The 17,742-nt window shown below is 37.0% G+C and overlaps 1 protein-coding gene across 4 annotated transcripts in view; it reads right to left on the bottom strand.

Moving 5' to 3' along the window:
- CCDC30 (coiled-coil domain containing 30) overlaps positions 1-17,742 on the bottom strand; it is a 137,505-nt gene that overhangs the window by 106,310 nt on the left and 13,453 nt on the right. For 2 of the 4 annotated variants that reach the window (XM_075997203.1, XM_075997201.1), the window contains exons 4-6: positions 12,201-12,272; positions 11,292-11,407; positions 5,902-6,000 (exon numbers count right to left, since the gene is read on the bottom strand). In XM_075997203.1, coding sequence (XP_075853318.1) covers positions 5,902-6,000; positions 11,292-11,407; positions 12,201-12,272 — 287 coding nt within the window. Of the gene's footprint in view, positions 1-5,901; positions 6,001-11,291; positions 11,408-12,200; positions 12,273-17,742 lie in introns of those variants that run through there. The other 2 variants (XM_075997205.1, XM_075997216.1) reach the window with 2 other exon arrangements.

The raw sequence follows: 17,742 nt of genomic DNA, 5'->3' as shown, positions 1-17,742 counted from the left end.
TTTTGCATATTAGTCTTAATTATGGGTTGAATTGAATGGATGAGCAAATTGTGGTATATACATGCAATGGAATAATACTCCACCTTAAGAACAAAGGAAATCTTGACACATGCTACCACACAGATGAACCTTGAAGACATTATTCTAAATGAAATAAGCCAGTCACAAAAAGATAAATAGTTCATGATTCCACTTACGTGAAGTACCTAGAGCAGTCGAAATCATAAAAGCACAAAGTAGAATGGTGGTTGCCAGACACTGGGGGCAGGGGGCATCTTAGTCTATTTGTGCTGCTATAACAAAATATCATAGACTGGATAATTTATAAACTATACAAATTTATTTCTTATGTTTCTAGAGGCTTGGAAGTTTAAGATCAAGGTGCCAGCAGCTTTGGTGTCCTATGAGGACTTTACTCTCAAGATGACACTTTTTTGATGCGGCCTGGGGGGGGGCGGGGTGGAGGGGACAAATGCTGTGTGCTCACATAGTCTCTCTTCAACATTAAGCCCTTTTATAAGGGTGCTAATCCCATTCATGAGGGCAAAGACCACATCTCTTAATACTGTTGCATTGGGGATTATGTTTCAACATTAATTTTGGAGGGAACACCATTCTGGAGGGAAATTTTGGAGGGAAACCATAGCATTCTGCCCTTGGCCCTCCAAAATTTCATATTTCTACCAACAATCTCTTCAAAGCAATCTAGGCATTTTATATCAAGTGCCTCAAAATTCTTCCAGCCTCTATACATTATCCAATTTCAAAGTCATTTCCACGTTTTTTAGATATCTGTTACATAAGCACCCTACTTTCATAACAAAATCTGTATTAGTTTTCCAGGACGACCCTAAGAAAGTCCCACAAACTTGGTGGCTTAAAACAATAAAAATTTGTTCGCATACAAGTTCTGAAGCCTAGAAATCTGAAATCAAGGTGTTAACAGGGTCATATACCCTCTGAGACTATGGGCAGAATCCTTTTTTCTCTTCTACCTAGCTTCTGGTGGTAGCTATCGATTCTTGGTGTTCCTTGGTTTGCAGCTGTATCACTCCAGTCACTGCCTCTGTCTTCACATGGCATTTCTTCTTGTCATAATTGCACCAGTCATATTGGATTAGGGTGCCCTCTAATGACCTCATCTTAACTTGATTACATCATCTGCAAAGAACCTATTTCCAAATAATGTAATACTCACAGGCCCTGGGGGTTAGGACTTCAACATATTTGGGGGGGGCACAATTCAACCCCAAATAAAGACTAATATACAAAATACATAAAGAGCTCCTGCAACTCAACAATAAAAGGACAGATAACTACATTAAAAATTGGCAAACAACTCAAATGTCCATCAATTGATAAATGGAAAAACAAAATATGGTATATCCATTCAGTGACATATTGTTTGGCAATTAAAAGGAATGTAGGCCGGGCGCGGTGGCTCACGCCTGTAATCCTAGCTCTCTGGGAGGCCGGATTGTTCCAGGTCAGGAGTTCAAAACCAGCCTGAGCAAGAGCGAGACCCCGTCTCTACTATAAATAGAAACAAATTAATCGGCCAACTGATATATATATATACAAAATTAGCCGGGCATGGTGGCGCATGCCTGTAGTCCCAGCTACTCGGGAGGCTGAGGCAGCAGGATTGCTTGAGCCCAGGAGTTTGAGGTTGCTGTGAGCTAGGCTGATGCCATGGCACTCACTCTAGCCTGGGCAACAAAGTGAGACTCCGTCTCACAAAAAAAAAAAAAAAAAAAAAAGGAATGTAGTACTGATACATGCTATGACATGGAGGAACCTTGAAGACGTTATGCTAAGGGAAAGAGGCCAAACACAAAAGACTGCTTATTGTATGATTCCAATTATGTGAAATATCCAGAATAAGGAAATTGATAGAGACAGCAAGTAGATTAGTGGTTGCCTAGGACTGTGGTGGGGTTAGAGAGAGAAATGGGAATGCTTATTAATGGGGTGATAAGATGTATTAAAATTGATTGTGTTAATGGTTGCACAATTCTGTGAATACACTAAAAGCCACTGAATTAAACACTTTAGTAGGTATTTGAATTATATCTCAATAAAGCTGTGATTAGAAAATAAAAAAAATTGGCAAAGGATTTGAATGAACATTTTCCAAAGAAGATATATAAATGGCCAATAAGCAAATGAAAAAGATAGATGCTCAATATCATTAGTCATTCAAGAAATGCAAATCAAAACCATATTGAGATACCACTTCACACCCACTGGGATGGCTATAATAAAGAAGATAGAAATAACAAGTGTTGGTCATGATATGTAAAGAATTGCAACCCTTATACACTGCTGATAGGAATGTAAAATGGTACCTCTGTATTGGAAAACAGTCTGGCAGTTCCTTAAAACGTGAAATGTAGAGTTAACATATGATCCTGCAATTCCACTGTTATGTACATTCCCCAGAGAAATGAAAACATGTCCACACAACTTGTACACAAATATTCATGGAATAATATTCACAATATCCACAAAATGGAAACTACCAAATGTCTAATTGATGAATAAATAAACAAAATATAATATACATCCATACAATAAAACTCTTCAGCTATAGAAAGGGATAAAGTACTGATTCATGCTACAATATGGATGAACTTTGAAAACATTATACTAATTGAAGGAAGCTAGAGACAAAAGGCCACATAGTGTATGGTTCCATTTATTGCCTTATCCTGTAAAACGTGCAGGATAGACAAATTCATAGAGACAAAAGTAGTTTAGTGGCTGCCAGGGGGTGGGGAGAGAGAGAAATGGGGAATGAATACTAATGAATATAGAGTTTCTTTTTGGAAAGATGAAAATATTCTGGAATTACATAGTGGTAATAATTACATAGCATTGTGAATATACTAAAAACCACTGAATTGTACACTTTAAAAGGGTATGTACGGCTGAGCGCAGTGGCTAGGATTACACTTGTAATCCTAGCACTCTGAGAGGCCAAGGCGGGCGAATCGCTTGAGGCCAGGAGTTCGAAATTCGCTTTAGGTTGAGCAAGAGTGAGACCCCGTCTCTACTATAAATAGAAAGAAATTAATTGGCCAACTAATATATATACAAAAAATTAGCCGGGCATCGTGGCACATGCCTGTAGTCCCAGCTACTAGGGAGGCTGAAGCAGGAGGATTGCTTGAGCCCTGGAGATTGAGGTTGCTGTGAGCTAGGCTGATGCCACAGCACTCACTCTAGCCTGGGCAACAAAGCGAGACTCTGTCTCAAAAAAAAAAAAAGGGGTATGTAAATTTTATGGTATATAAATCATATTTTGATTTTTAAAAAGAACAAATTTAATTAAAAATGTGTAATATCTGTGCACTAAAAGATACAAAACATTGCTGAGATAAATTAAAGAAGACCCAAATACCGTGTTTCCTCCAAATTAAGACCTACCCATAAGCCCTAGCAAGATTTCTAGGCATTTGTGAAATATAGGCCCTACCCTGAAAATAAGACCTAGTGATGGGCGTGGCTACACAGCGTATCTACACAACCCATGCATTTCATTGTAAAGCGGTAAAGAAGAGGAGGAGCCCTTCTCATCTGCCCCATCGTGATAGCTACTATCCCAGAGGTGACCGGAAAGGTGCGGGCAGCCCCACCAAAAAGGTCCGCTTCCCCTGTCAGGTCCTGGCCATCCTGTGCATGCTGCAAGCTGAGGCTTTGAGGGGAAATAACACATCCCCTGAAAATAAGCCCTAGGGTGTCTTCTTGAGGAAAAATAAATATAAGACCCTGTCTTATTTTGGGGGAAACACAGTAAATAGAAAGATGTACAATGTTCATGAATTAGAGAGCTCAATATTGATTTTTTTGTTTTGTTTTTTTTTGAGACAGAGTCTCACTCTGTTGTCCTGGCTAGAGTGCTGTGGCCTCAGCCTAGCTCACAGCAACCTCAAACTCCTGGGCTCAAGTGATCCTCCTGCTTCAGCCTCCCGAGTAGCTTGGACTACAGGCATGTGCCACCATGCCCAGCTAATATTTTTTATATGTATTTTTAGTTGGCCAATTCATTTCTTTCTATTTTTAGTAAAGCCAGGGTCTCGCTTTTGCTCAGGCTGGGTTTGAACTCCTGACCTTGAGCGATCCACCCGCCTAGGCCTCCCAGAGTGCTAGGATTACAGGCATGAGCCAACATGTCCGGCTGCTCAATATTGTTAAAATGTAAATTCTCCCTAAATTGATCTGCAGATTCTATGCCATCCCAATCAAAAACCTAGCAGGCATGTATATGAAAACTGACAAGCTTATTCTAAAATGTATATGTAAATGCAAAGGACCTAGAATAGCCAAAACAACTTTGAAAGAAAAAAACCTACAAAGTTGGAGGTGTTACACTTGCTGATTTCAAGACTTACAACAAAGCTATAACATAGATAGTCCTACGAACAAACATACAGATTAATGGAAAGTCCAGAAGTAGACCCACATAATTGATTTTTTTTTTTTTTTTTTTTGAGACAGAGTCTCACTTTGTTGCCCAGGCTAGAGTGAGTGCTATGGCGTCAGCCTAGCTCACAGCAACCTCAAACTCCTGGGCTCAAGCAATCCTTCTGCCTCAGCCTCCCGAGTAGCTGGGACTACAGGCATGCACCACCATGCCTGGCTAATTTTTTCTATATATATTAGTTGGCCAATTAATTTCTTTCTATTTATAGTAGAGACGGGGTCTCGCTCTTGCTCAGGGTGGTTTCGAACTCCTGACCTTGAGCAATCCGCCCACCTTGGCCTCCCAGAGTGCTAGGATTACAGGCGTGAGCCACCGCGCCCGGCCTCACATAATTGATTTTTAATAAAGGTGCCAACATAATTCAATAAGGAAATAACTCTTTTCAACAAATGGTTCTGGAATAACTGGATATATATTTGGAAATGAATGAACTTCAACCCTTACCTCACAGAATATATGAAAATTATCCGCAATAGATCATAAACTTAAATATAGAAGCTAAAACTATAAAATCTTTAGAAGAAAGGATAAGAAACATATTTTGTGACTTCAGGGTAGACAAAGATTTCTTAGATAGGTATTTTGTGTTCTACCACAAAATTATGAAAGAAAACATTGACGAATTGGCCTCCATCAAAATTTTAAAACCTCTATTCTTTATAAAATACTGTTAAGAAAATGAAAATACATGGCATAGACTAGGAGAAAATATTTATAATACATATATCTAACAAATGACTGGTATTCAAAATATATAAAGAACTCTACTTAATATAAAGAATACCTACCATCCAATTAAAAATAAGCAAAAGTTTTGAATAGATGCTTCACAAAAGAACATATACAAATGGCCAATGAGCACATCAAAACATATTCACTGTCATTAGACACCATCAAAGGCAAATTAAAACCACAATGAGATACCACCACTATGTAGTAGATATACATTGGCATTTATATCAGTCTGTCCTGGGTTTGATTGCTTTGCCTACTACTTCAGAGGCTGATCATGCTGATGATACTAGATACTAAACACACTGGGGCCTACATTTTATTAGTTCTCTATGATATTGTATTACATTTAGCATGGTTCCAACTACCCATCCAAATACCACTGGTTGATTCTATAAATCAACTCTATTTGATGATTTAAAATGCTCAAATTGGTTATATATTCATAATTCTTTTTCTTCAAAGAAACAATCTACTACATTCTTCAAATTAATTTTTTCTGTGGGAAAGAACAGAAACATCCTCTGTATCTCAATTTCTTCTTCCACTTTAATTAGCTGAGCAATAGAAATTGCCCAATAAGAAGAGAATAGCAAATGATTAGTACCAATTGTTCTAATATACTCTGTAAAAATGCAATTCCCTTAAAAATTAGAAATCAGCAGAACAGAACTTTAAAATACCTGTACTCTTTGTTTAGCATCTACAGTTCTTTCGGGAGAGTGGTTTCCAAGTTGCTTATTCTCTTGAGATTCATGCATCTCTCCTTTAAGTCTTTCAACCTTAAATACAAAAGTAAGCATCTTGTAGACTTTTCCATTTTTCTTAGATACATTATTGCTTTCATTAAAAAAATTTTTTTATATTGTCCATGCCCTCACTCCCCCCATATTTGTACTCCCATAATATGCTGAAATAAATAAAAAAAAAATTACTCAAGAAGAAAAGGAAAATCATTGGAGGACAAATAGAATGAAAATAAATAAAAATATTAAAAATTTTTTTTTTTTTTTAGAGAAAGTGTCTCGCTCTGTTACCCAGATGGACTGCAGTGGTGCAAGCACAGCTCATGGCAACCTCAAACTCCCAGGCTCAAGCAATCCTTTAGCCTCCCGAGTAGCTAACACTACAGGCACACACCACCATGCCCAACTATTTTATTTTTTTTTTGCAAAGATGGGGGTCTCACTGTTGCCCAGGATGGTCTTTGAACACCTGGCTTCAAGTGATCCTCCCACCTTGGCCTCCCACAGTGCTGGGATTACAGCTTTTAGCCACCACATCTGGCCTATTTTTTAAATATCCAAGCAAATACATGAATATATTCTCCCTGTAAAACTTTAACAACACATAGGTATATAAAGAAAAAAGTGATATTTTCCTTCTTTTCACAATCCTTCTTCCCTTTCTAGAAATAACACTGCTTATGATGTACCCTACCCTAAACTTTTTCACACATACATGCATTAAATAAAACATATAAAAGTATTTATTATATAAATTTACAAAGACGAAGACAACATGAACAATCTTCATTTGTTCATTCTTTTTTTGATTGCATTTTTACTGTGGTAAAATATAATAATACAAAATTTAAATGTACAGTTCAGTGGCATTAAGCATCATTTAGCACAATATTGCACTACCTTCACCACCATCCATCTCCAGAACTCTTTTCATCTTGCACTGAAACTCTATACCTATTAAACAATGATTCCCATTACTTTCTCCCCCCAGCTCCTGAAAACCACCGTTCAACTTTCTGTCTCAAGATTTTGACTATTCTAGGTACTTCATATAAGTGGAATCATATACTATTAGTCCTTTTTTAACTGGCTTATTTCATTTAGAATAATGTCTTCAAGGTTTATCCATGTTGTAACATCTAAAAATTTCCTTCCTTTTTAAGGCTGAATAATATTCCATAGTATGTATATACCACATTTTGTTTATCCATTCATCTGTCAATGGACACTTAAGTTGCTTTTGGCTATTATGAATAATGCTGCTATGAACATGGGTGTACAACTGTATGTTTGAGTCCCTGCTTTCAGTTCTTTGGGGAATATACCCGGAAGTGGAATTGTCAGATCATAGGGTAATTCTATATTTAACTTTTTGAGGAACTGCTATACTGCTTTCCACAGTGGCTGCACTATCTTACATTCCCACCTGCAATGCACAAGGGTTCCAATATTTCCACATCCTCATTAACATTTGTTATTTTCTATTGTTTTGACAGTAGCCATCTTTTTTTTTCTTTTTATAACTTTTATTATGGAAAATATCAAAGGTACAGAAAAGTTAGAATAGTATAATGAACCTCCATGAACTCATCACCCAGCTTCAACAGTGTTGCAAATTTGTTTTCAAGCCCCCACTTAATTTTTTTTCCTTCTAGAAAAGGAGTCTTGATATGTTGCCCAGGCTGATCTCAATTTCCTGATCTCAAGCAATCCTTCCCTGCTTGGTCTCCCAAAGTGTTGGGATTACAGACATGAGCCACCACATCAGCCTTGTTATGTCTCTTTAAGTCTGTTTTATCTATAAAAGTTCACCTTAGTTTCTCCCTTTTAATTGTTGAAGAAATCAGATTGTTTTACATTCTGTGTGGTGATTATATTCTTGTGGTGATGTTTCGCATGGTCTTCCTTTGTGTTTTCTGTGATCTAGTAGTTAGATTTAGAGGCTTGATTAGATTCAGTTTCCATTCTTTTGATAAGAATACATCATAGGTTATATTTCATTGTATTATGGCAAGAGATTGTGTTGTCCCATTTTTTATAATGTTTAGGTTGGTCGGAGGGTTCCAGATCACCCTGATCCATCCATTATAATAGGTTGTGCCTTGGTCTTTCACCTCATGGTTTTAACAACCATTGATGATAATTGCCTAGATTTATTATTTCATTAAGTGTTGCTAATTGATGTGTTTCTTCCCTAATTCTATCATTCCATCTGTCATTAATAAATTAGAATGCTTCTTTAAAGAAAAAATTTTCTTTTAAGTATTGGTTACCCTGAAATACAGTTGGCATAAGAAAAATGGGATAATTGCTTGATTTTTTTCATTTGTTGTTTTTCAGAGTTTTGTGTTGTTTCCTTAACAACCCTGCAAAAGTTGACTAATTTTTAAAAATACCATTTTGGGTATTTCATGTATTTGCATTTCAACTGCATTATTTATTTTTAGTGCTCATATTATCCCATTTTTGGCCATTGGGAACCTCTTCAGGTTGGCTCTTGTGTCCTTTGATATAACTCAGTAATTCTGACAGTTTTTTGGCTATTTCCCAGGCCCATCTTGTATATTTAAAATTGTGTGGTTTTTTCCTCTAGTTTTTATATTGGTTATGTTTTTCCTCAGTATTAAAAATCTTAGTTTTTAGTAGCATTTATATAACTTTTTATTTCTCTCTTGTCCCCTACCAGACTATGTATAGTTTATACTATGTATAGTATATACTATATATATGTATACTATATATATATAGTATATACTATATAGTATATATATAGTTTATACTATGTATAGTTTATATAGTTTTTACATAATAAAGAAATAAAATCAAGGAATTGCTCAAATAACACAAACTCTGCTATCTTAGGGACCCAGTCTTTTTTTTTTTTTTCCTTAATATTTTGTTCACCAAATTCCTGTTGGGTGCCTCTTTTAACATAAAAAAACAATGGAAGAGTTTGTATAAAAATAATACTTGGCCGGGCGAGGTGGCTCACGCCTGTAATCCTAGCTCTTGGGAGGCCGAGGCGGGCGGATTGCTCAAGGTCAGGAGTTCGAAACCAGCCTGAGCAAGAGCGAGACCCCGTCTCTACTATAAACAGAAAGAAATTAATTGGCCAACTGATATATATAAAAAAAAAAAAAAATTAGCCGGGCATGGTGGCGCATGCCTGTAGTCCCAGCTACTCGGGAGGCTGAGGCAGAAGGATCACTCGAGCCCAGGAGTTTGAGGTTGCTGTGAGCTAGGCTGACGCCACGGCACTCACTCTAGCCTGGACAACAAAGTGAGACTCTGTCTCAAAAAAAAAAATAAAAAATAAAAAAAAATAATACTTGATTAAATGACCTAATGTAATTTACAAAGGGTTGGACAGCTCTGGAGGCAGAGAGCTTTTACTAATGTTAGCAGCAGCAGCAGTGTGTAGAGTAGCCCATGTCTAGTACAGTATTATATACTAAGTAGACACTCAGTAAATATTCTATTTTTTTCCTCCTAGGTTTGGATAACTTTAAGAGTATGGTTTCTGTAGGCTGGAATTATAAAAGAATAGTATCTCCCAAAGTCTTTGTCTTGGTAAGGAATGGAATGACTCATGTTTACTTTTTTTGTTTGTTTGTTTACCCTTCTCCTTCTTTAATGTTATTTATTTATTTATAATAGATTTAGTGTATACAAGTTGAATTCTGTTACATGTATATATTATAGATATATTGTATAGTGGTGGAGTCTGGGCCACATTTACTTCATAAAGATTTGTTTTTGCTCCTGCTGGAGAGAGGGTTAAATTCTCCAAGCAATGCTGATTGAGTTCTACTCTATGATTAAATTTGAATATGAAAATGGGTTATATTAATATAGAATAAACATGTAGTTATTTGGTGCTGATGTTTCTTCAATACCAATGAGAAATTAACTGGGTTTACTTTTTTTTCCAGATGATGGGCATAAGAAAGCTCGAAATGCTTATCTCAATAAATCAAATTATGAAGAAGGAGATGAATATTTTGATAAAAACTTGGCACTCTTTGAGGTAATATTTTTTTTAATTTTTTTATTTCAGCATATTATGGGGGTACAAATGCTTAGGTTACATATATTGCCCTTGCCCCATCCAAGTCAGAGCTTCAAGCTTGTCCATCCCCCAGATGGTGCACACTGCACTCATTAGGTGCATATATATACCCATCTCCTTCTCCCCCTCAACCTGCCTGACACCCGATGAATGTTATTATATATGTGCACTTAAGTGTTGATCAGTTAATACCAATTTGATGGTGAGTACATGTGGTGCTTATTTTTCCATTCTTGGCATACTTAGTAGAATGTGCTCCAGCTCTTTCCAGGATAATACAAGAGGTGCTATATCACCACTGTTTTTTCTGGTTGAGTAGAACTCCATGGTATACATATACCGACGGTAACCATCTTAATGGTTCATCATGGCAAAAACATTTCTTGTGCACCTAATATTATGCCAGGCATTTTATTGGACACTAGAGATATGACTGTTCAATGAATATAAACTAAAATTGAAGAGACATATAATATACCCCAAACTTGGAAGTATATATTTAAAAAATCAATAAATTGTTAAGAAGAAATGGTTAAAAAATAGAACACAACTAAGGGTTTAGTATTAATAATCTCAAACTTATCCAATATAATAGAGTAATATTTTCTATTTGGTCAATATGTTGACTGTAAACTATTATCTAAATCCTTATTGAAAATAAAAGATTCTAGATTTACACAATAGCAATGTTACTGTTTGACATAGGTAGTTAAAACGTATAAAACAAGTACTGACAGAATGCATCCAGGTCAAAGTACAGCATCTACTTGAGGTGTTATAGCCACCAATCCTCACTAATGACTAACTTAGTTGATGAATATCTATGTTGCTCAAGCTGCTGGTTGTTACTGCATACACTTTTTTTTTTTTTTTTTTTTTTTTTTTTTTTTTTTTTTTTTGAGACAGAGTCTCGCTTTGTTGCCCAGGCTAGAGTGAGTGCCATGGCGTCAGCCTAGCTCACAGCAACCTCAAACTCCTGGGCTCGAGTGATCCTTCTGCCTCAGCCTCCCGGGTAGCTGGGACTACAGGCATGCGCCACCATGCCCGGCTAATTTTTTTATATATATATCAGTTGGCCAATTAATTTCTTTCTATTTATAGTAGAGATGGGGTCTCGCTCTTGCTCAGGCTGGTTTTGAACTCCTGACCTTGAGCAATCCGCCCGCCTCGGCCTCCCAAGAGCTAGGATTACAGGCGTGAGCCACAGCGCCCGGCTGCATACACATTTAAATAAATTCTAAGAACAAACTAAACTTACCATTTCGCCAAGCACCTTTTTTTCTGAGTCAAGCGATCGAACCCGATTTCTTAAAGCCAGAATTTCCTCATCCAGTCTCTGATTATGTTCCTTTGCTTTCTGTAGGTCAATTGCATCTAAAACAGAAAAACAGTTTACTCAAATGGATCAAAGTTTTAGTTTTGGGGGCATTAACTCTAAAACTAAGGAAGTTACAATTCTCCATCCTACCATGTCTCTGCATATGTGGCTCTCTGCATAGGACAACCATTAGACTCTCAAGTCCAGTCCTGGAATATTCTATTAATCTAATGAAACAGAACAGAAAGTTCTATATTTCTCATACCAGAACAATGAGTTGGGCTTTTTTTTTTTTTTTTAAGACAGAGTCTCACTCTTTTGCCCTGACTAGAGTGCCGTGGCGTCAGCCTAGCTCACAGCAACCTCAAACTCCTGGGCTCAAGCAATCCTTCTGCCTCAGTCTCCCGAGTAGCTGGGCCTATAGGCATGCGCCACCATGCATGGCTAATTTTTTCTATATATTTTTAGTTGACCAATTAATTTCTTTCTATTTTTAGTAGAGACAGGGTCTCACTCTTGCTCAGGCTGGTTTTGAACTCCTGATCTTGAGTGATCTGCCTGTCTCGGCCTCCCAAAGTGTAAAATATTATTATTATTATTATTTTTTTTTTTGAGACAGAGTCTCGCTTGTTGCCCAGGCTAGAGTGAGTGCCGTGGCGTCAGCCTAGCTCACAGCAACCTCAAACTCCTGGGCTCAAGCAATCCTGCTGCCTCAGCCTCCCAAGTAGCTGGGACTACAGGCATGCACCACCATGCCCGGCTAAGGATTACAGGCGTGAGCCACGGCGCCCGGCTTAAAATATTATTTTTAATTTGTTATTAATAATTATATATACTAGAATGAATTACCATTTTCTTTCAGCTTTATTAAATTTTCTTTCAATTTCTCAATTTCTAGTTGAGCCTTCTCAAGTGCAGAATCTAAAAAAGAAAATATTTGTGTAAGAAGAAAATAATTAGTGTAATAATCAAATTTCAAATGACTCTGTTTAGAACACTTTCTTCCATCTGGATAACTGTCCTTTAAGTTTCTGCATCAATGCCAGCTCCTCCACGAAGTTTTTCTAGACTTCCCTCTTAGTGTTCCTATTACATCCTATATTCATCCCTATCCCTAGTTATCTAATCTTGTAATTGTCTTTCCCTGTTTCTCCTATCAGATTCCATGACGAAGAGTTTGGACCATTATAAACAGGAGGAACAGCTAGAAGATTTTTAAGCATGGCACTACAAGTTTAGTAAAAAGAAATTATACTCAGAAAAAATGAAAATTAATTCCTGTAATCAATAATATTTAGAATTTTGGCACTCTAGCCCAGGTAAGAGAGCGACTCTGTCTCAAAAAAAAGAATTTTGTTGATAGCTGCTAGAAATATCAAAATAATAAAAGTTCAGGGAATAGCTTTTGGTACTATCCAAGAAATGTATGAGGATGGCAGAATAATATTTAGGAAGACATGGGACATTAGAGTTGATTGGATTTGGGTTCTCTAATCCATGTTTTATCTCTTTGCTTCCTGTGGCCTTCTCCTCATCACCAGTGATATTACTGATAGGTCTCCTATATTGTCAGAATGAAGAACCTCCTAGAAGTAAGACTAAGATGAATTTTATAAGAGATCATTCCTCACAGAGTTAGTACATCAGCACAACTGTGCATGTTTTATTACTATGTCCATAACATGCAGTTCTATGGAGTAAATCCCAGTATAATCTATAAGAGTCACCTAAAATTGTATTCCTAACTATAGCGATATTAATACTGCTATCAGTGGCAGCGGCTACTAGTAGAAGATATATTAATCATCATAACAAATCTGCAAAATAGGTATTAATATTCCCCACTTATAGATTATATAAGCAAGGCTCCAAAAAGTTAAGCAACTTGCTCAATGTCACACAAGTAGTAACGTGTTGTTGTGATATGAACCTAGGTCTGTTTACACTGTGCCAGAGAGAGGAGAATAGCTTCCGTTTTACTAAAAGAATAGTTTTCCAATGTATTTCTCTATTGTAGGAGGAGAAAGAGTAAAGTCATGGCAGGTGGAAAGGATTTCCCAGAAACAGGGAATAGCATGAATAAAAGAGAGGAGGTAGGACAGAACAAAGGAGAGGAGGTAGCAGAGAACCCTGCATGTTCTTGGAACTACATGCAGTCTCAGACTGCTTGAGTCTACAGCACAAAGAATTAGAAAACGTGTGGGATATGACCTGGATAGATAGTCAGGAGCCCAACCAAAGAGGCCTTGTTTGCTACAAAAGAAAGTTCAGAATTTCTGATGTAAGCCAGGGACTTTCTAATTGTATTCTATGAACTTTAAAGTTCTGAGGAGGTACTTCAGGTGTCCTGAAAACATTTGATTTAATTTCCACTTTTTAAAAAAAACAACCAGGCCGGGCGCGGTGGCTCAAGCCTGTAATCCTAGCTCTCTGGGAGGCCAAGGCGGGTGGATTGCTCGAGGTCGGGAGTTCGAAACCAGCCTGAGCAAGAGCGAGACCCCGTCTCTACTATAAATAGAAAGAAACTAATTGGCCAACTAATATATATAGAAAAAATTAGCTGGGCATGGTGGCTCATGCCTGTAGTCCCAGCTACTTGGGAGGCTGAGACAGAAGGATCGCTTGAGCCCAGGAGTTTGAGGTTGCTGTGAGCTAGGCTGACGCCATGGCACTCACTCTAGCCTAGGCAACAAAGTGAGACTCTGTCTCAAAAAAAAAAAAAAAAAAAAAAAACAACCTATTTTTAGAATAATACATATAATCAAATATATTGTATGTCAAATTTAAACAATATCACAGACTACTAAATTCATTAACTTGTACTGCCAGGTTAGTTTCTTCCACATTCATGAAGATATTTGATAATTGTAGCTTTCCATTATTCCTCTTAAACTAATAACATTTCTAAAACTGTATTTGATTATAATTTGGGGGGACCTCTCTGCTATATTGACAGTTTTACTTTCTATTTGTTTAGATATTTTGTAAAAACTTTTATACTTATGGAAAATTTCAAACATATTTAAAAGTAGATAGAACAGAATTATGGGAACACCTGTATCCATCACCTAGCTTTTAATAATTATCAACTAATGGCAAATCTTGTTTCATTTATGCTCTTACATATTGTAATTTTCTAATGTTACATAACTACCACAAACTTAGTATCTTAAAACAGCATCCATCTATTAGCTCACAGTTCCGTAGGTCAGAAGTCCAGGCATGGCTTAGGTTTAAGTCTGATAAAGAATAAAAAAAATTAAAAGAGAGAGAGAGAAAATTAAAAAATAAAATAATACAAAATAAAAAATTCAAAAAAAAAAAAAAAAAGAAGTCCAGGCATGCATGGTGAGGCTGGGTTCTCTGATCAGAGTCTCCCAAGGCTGAAATCAGGGTTTGCCCAGTCTGTTTCTCTCTGGAGGCTCTGTGTAAGAACCGACTTCCAAGCTGATTCAGGTTGTTGGCTGAATTCAGTCCTTGAGGTGTAAGACTGAGGTCCCTGTTTCCTTGCTGTCAGCTGGAGGTCTCTCTGGGTTCTTGGAGGCCACCCACATTCTTTGCCACATGTTCTTCTCCATCTTCAAAGTTAGCAATGAAGAATTTCCCTCATGTTAAATCCTTCTCACACTTCAAATCTTTTTTTCCAGGAAAAGCCCAGACCCTTTTAAGAGCTCACCTGATTAAAACAGGTTCATGAAGGATGATCTCCCTTCCTTAAAGTCAACTGATTTGGGATCATAATTACTTTGGTAAAATCTCTTCACAGCGATATCTAGATTGTATTTGATTGACTAACTGAAAAAATGTATGTATATACCAGAGGGTGGAGCTCTTAAGGGCATCTGAGATTTCCACCTAATGTATTTATTTCTCCCAGGTCTTATAATATTTTTAATAGCTTAATGAAGGTACAATTAAATACCATAAAATTCACCCATTTTAAGGGTAAATTCAGTGATTTTTAGTATATTTACAGGTGTGCAGCCACCACAATTTAATTTTAAGACATTTCCACCACCACATAAAGAAAACTCACACCCATCTAGGCAATCCCCATTCTCATCCCTAGCCCTAGCACTAATCTACTTTCCTTTTGTTTCCTTCTTCTTTTTTATTTTTTCCCAGAGAGATAGGTGCCCAAGCCAGTCTCAAACTCCTGGGCTTACATGATCCTCCCACTCAGCCTCCTAGGTAGCTGAGTTGGGACTGCAGGCCCATTTCACCATGCCCAGCTATATTAATCTACTTTATATCTCTATGGATTTACCTTTTATGTACATTTTACATAAATGGAATCATTATATGGAACAACAGATGATCTTTTGCAACTGACTTCTTTCACTTAGCATGTTTTTGATATTTATCCATGTAGCAGGTATAAGCACTTCATTTCTTTTACTATCAAATAGTATTAATAGTACTCCATGGTATGAGTGTCAGGGGCCTCCAAGATCACTCTCAGGTTTGGTGATTTGCCAAGAGGATTCATTAGGACTCAGTGTATGCTCATGCAGCTAAGAATTACTACAGCAAAAGGATATAAAGCAAAATCCGCAAAGGGAAAAGATTCATGGGGCAAAGTCTAGAAGAAACCAGGGACAAGCTTCCAAGAGTCCTCTCCCAGGGGAGTCACATAGGATGACTCTCCAGTAGTGAATTGTGACAACACATATAAAATGTTATCTACCTAGGAAATTCATTAGAGACTCAGGTCCTATGGTTTTTTGTTTTGTTTTGTTTTGTTTTTTGAGACAGAGTCTCACTTTGTTGCCTAGGCTAGAGTGAGTGCCATCACATCAGCCTAGCTCACAGCAACCTCAATCTCCTGGGCTCAAGCTATCCTCCTGCCTCAGCCTCCTGACTAGCTGGACTACAGGCATTCGCCACCATGCCCAGCTAATTTTTTCTATATATATTAGTTGGCCAATTAATTTCTTTCTATTTATAGTAGAGACGGGTCTCACTCTTGCTCAGGCTAGTCTTGAACTCCTGAGCTCAAAAGATCCACCCACCGCGGCCTCCCAAAATGCTAGGATTACAGGTGTGAGCCATCACGCCCAGCCCCAAGGCTTTAAGTATTAGCTATATGCTGATGACTTACAAATTTCTATCTCCAGCATGCATTGCATTCCAGACATATACACAATTGCCTACTTGACTTTTCCACTTGGCTATCTAATACATACATCAAAATTTACATGTCCAAAAGCAAATCCTTTACTGTCTCTCCCAAATTGGGTCTCCTATAATCTCCTCCCTCTGAGCAGTTGGAAACTCCAATATTCTAACTGCTCAGGCCAAAAAAGTTTGGGTCAATAGTGACTTCTCTTCCTTACTCCCACCCAACATTAAATCAACCATCAAATTGTATTAGGTCTACTTTCAAAATATATCCTTTGATTATATTGTAATATGTGGTAGACATATGTGCTCCTAAAAGAAAAAAAAATCCAAACATATATTTTGCAAAATTGCTCACTGAAAATAATAAGGCATATTGAAAAAATATGTTGGGATAAGCCACTCAGAGCCTTTGCTTTGAGTAACTGCAGTTGTGCTATAAAAACCATTGACAATCCCAATAATTATATTGGTACATTTAAAGAGCTATGTCAAATTCCTAAAAAATAAAGGAATTCTGAAGTAAATAGAAGAAATTTCATCTTTTTAAAAAAAGGAGTTGAGATTGAAGAGTTATGGAAACAAATGCAAAATGCACAAGATTGGGGATATCTGTGCAATAAACACTTCCAAAGCAAAACATGTGGCTGAACTGAGCCCAGAGGAAGAACATGGGATGAACAGGATTCATGGACAGACTCTGAGGCTTGCTGGTAGTCCAAATCATTCACGTGCTGGGAAAAATTGTATATAAACCTCCACATTATAATTATATCATTCCCCCATTTGCTAATCCCTCATGAGCTAAATTATGTTGTAAAAACACATGTTAGCCACAGAACATACAGTGTCTTCTGCTTCTTGAGTTATGGCAGATTAGAACTTTGTAACAACCCTCTTACTTAGAATAACTAAAAATACTGGAAGAAATTAAAGAAAACTCTTAAAATACAACCACCAAATGACCAAAAACAGAAGGTGAACTTTCAAATCATCAGAAGAAAACTCAACATATTCAATGGAAAGCAACAAAGGAAAAATAATAAAAGTGAGAGTGAAGTACATGTGAAATATGTCCTGTAATTAACTCAACACTCTCTGCACCTGAGGTTCAAAATAAAGAAAAAAATGTTTGCCATTAACAGATCCTTGTAAAAGGAAGCTCTAAAGGGAAAAAAAAGGGAAATGATCCCAAATGGAATATCTGAGTTGCAAAAAAAATACTGAGTAAATAAAATAATAAATATGTGGTAAATATAATCACTGACCA

Source organism: Microcebus murinus, chromosome 2, assembly GCF_040939455.1.
Source record: "Microcebus murinus isolate Inina chromosome 2, M.murinus_Inina_mat1.0, whole genome shotgun sequence".
In the NCBI taxonomy this organism is placed as follows: domain Eukaryota; kingdom Metazoa; phylum Chordata; class Mammalia; order Primates; family Cheirogaleidae; genus Microcebus; species Microcebus murinus.
Note: the sequence above shows the minus strand (reverse complement) of the source record. Positions and strands in the feature narration are given on the sequence as shown.